General features: G+C 35.2%; 1 protein-coding gene across 1 annotated transcript in view; it reads left to right on the forward strand.

Moving 5' to 3' along the window:
• The window catches only part of LOC119595491, a 1,637-nt gene extending 1,250 nt beyond the window's left edge, over positions 1 to 387 (forward strand). The window contains exon 2 of the mRNA XM_037944619.1: positions 380 to 387. Within this exon, the coding sequence (XP_037800547.1) occupies positions 380 to 387 (8 nt within the window). The remainder of the gene's footprint in view (positions 1 to 379) is intronic.
• Positions 388 to 2,629: the final 2,242 nt, after the last annotated feature.

Genomic DNA, 2,629 nt, shown 5'->3' on the forward strand with positions numbered 1-2,629 from the left:
AGAGGAGAGAGAGAGAGAGAGAGAGAGAGAGAGAGAGAGAAGAGAGAGAGAGAGAGAGAGAGAGAGAGAGAGAGAGAAGAAAGAAGGAAAAAAAGAAGACGAAGAGGAAAAAGAAGAAGACAGAGAGAGAGAGACAGAGGCAGAGAGAGAGAGAGAGAGAGAAGAAGAGGAAAAAGAAGAACAAAAACAAGACAGAGACAGAGGCAGAGAGAGAGAGAGACAGACCGACAGAGGCATTCATGCAAACATAAGTATGCATGCGCATAATGTGGCAAAATCAGCCAAACAGGATTCATACCAAGGCTGGATGATCGAGACAAAATCGCTTTGCATCATAATGGTCATTTTTCGAATACTTCTATTGTGTAACATATTTCAGAACTCTAATAGAGCAGTTCCTATTTGCCTTAGTCAGTTCGACAACTCTTATCATTATAAAAGCAGTGGGTCTATATTCTATTTCGGTTAGGTTGCCCAGAGACTGGCATGGGAAAAGGTGGCACTGATGGTGATAGTAATAAAAATGGTAATAACAAAAATAATAATGCTGTTAGTGATGGTGATACAATGATGATGATGAGGAGGAGAATAATGATGGTAATCATGATTAGGATTTTCGTAACATCCTATTACCCAGTTACCAGACAGGCAGGATCTTGTTCAAATCATTATTATCATCATCATTGAATATAATGTTCTTAGGCCTTAGTACACGCGTATATGGTACAAGTTTTGTGAATTTCGTTGCACAAAGATGGCTTCACAAGTACTTAACCACCAGTGAGTCAATTAATAAGCCCAATGTGAGCACTCTGATTACCCAATTCCTTGATTTTTTGTGATTTATTATCTACGGATATTAATATTGATACTGACATTATTCTTATCATGTTATCAAGATAGAAATATCAATAAGAAATAAAGAATAATCTTTCCGGAAATCACGGAAAAGGGATAAACAGGTGAGATAAACAGAACTAGTAATTGATTCCATTTCTCTGTACTTGTATTGACAATAGTTTAAGAATTTTGCAGGGAAAATACTGTGTAGTACATACAAGAAGGAAATATACTTTAGTAATGATAATAATGATAATAATGATAATAATAATAATAATAATAATAATAATAATAATAATAATAATAATAATAATACGGACATGGCAAGAAGCAAAAAATTACATATACATTACAGATACAAATGAAATCCAAGTCTTGCAAATGCATGTTTAGAGCAATTGTCAATATCACTAACAACTATATAAAGCTCATGAATGTTTAATAATTAGCGTCTGGAAAGTCAGTAAAATAAACAGAGTTTTACAGTAATCAAGGCCAAGTACCAGTGAATTATATTTGGCTTCGTGACGAAAATATATACAAAATGCTTAAATTCAACCACTGGTCCAGTACAGCTCGAAATTTTGTGTTTATTTTGTTTACGAAAGCAGAACAAGATTCGAAACCAACACATTAGTTATGTTTTGTGAGGCAGCTATTGGCAATTCAATGCAAATAGCAACTGGTGTTTGAATTTTTCGTAGGCCTTTCTATGAACATATTTCTACTCTACTATACAGTAGTTGTTCTTGTAAATATTACATAAATGTGCTCTTTTCTTTCGTACATTTTGCTTGGGGGAAGAAGCATTTTTAAATGTTCGGAGCTACTCGTATAAGGATAGAAATTACTCTCCGTCTTCAGTAGCTCTTGTGTAAGGTGTTGCTTTTGTTACAGTTGTGTTGCTTTAGTTATTTTTAATATTATGAGCAAGACAAATTGAGTATTTGCATTCTGTAAATTGCAGCCTTACGCCTTCCTCGCTTGGCTTGACTGTGGCTGGATGATTTTTATAGACGCTTTTTTCTATAGAACTAAATTAAACTAACAAGATAAAGGCCGGCCAGGATAGTTTGTATGAAATTCCAGTAAACGCCATGGTGCATTTTGAAATGAGTAGTTATGGTATGACGTTTATAGTTATGAGAAACATTATACACATTAAATGACATAGTTCTACTGTACTCAACAAAATGTTTTAGGTGTGCTGAGAGCTTAGATGAGGCATAAAGGAAGATGAAAAACAGTAAGATCAAGTATAATTATGTTCGTTTTCCAAGGGCAAAGGAGCTTTATCGACCCTGGGTTCATTCCGGATTATAATAATAAAAATCGCACACCGGTGTTGCTTTTAGTAACTATATATATTACGTTAAATCCAGATTCTTCGGGACGTTTTTGCCGCGGAGGATCTCATAGATATACATACACAATTATAAAGGTGTTCTGTAAGTGTAGGGCCGTGTGAGGCAGGAGTAAGTGTGTGAGGCAAACCCTTTGGTGTGTGTTTGTGTGTGTTGTGTTTTGTGTGTGTGTGTGTGGTGTGGGTGTGTGTGTGGGTGGGGTTGTGTGTGTTTGGGGTGGGGTGTCTTTTTTTGTGTGTTTTTTGCTCATATCCCACATATCTGTTTTGGTTTGTTATTTTTTGGTTTGTATTGTTTATTCCCCCCCAATTTAAAATTGTGTGTTAATTTGCTCCCCTTTTTTTTTACCTGGGGCCCTTAGAAAACAAAATTTTTTTTTTTTTTAAAAACCCTTTAACAAAATTCACTATTCTCATGCGTTTTCC

Source organism: Penaeus monodon, chromosome 36 (genome assembly GCF_015228065.2).
Source record: "Penaeus monodon isolate SGIC_2016 chromosome 36, NSTDA_Pmon_1, whole genome shotgun sequence".
Taxonomy (NCBI): Eukaryota; Metazoa; Arthropoda; class Malacostraca; order Decapoda; family Penaeidae; genus Penaeus; species Penaeus monodon.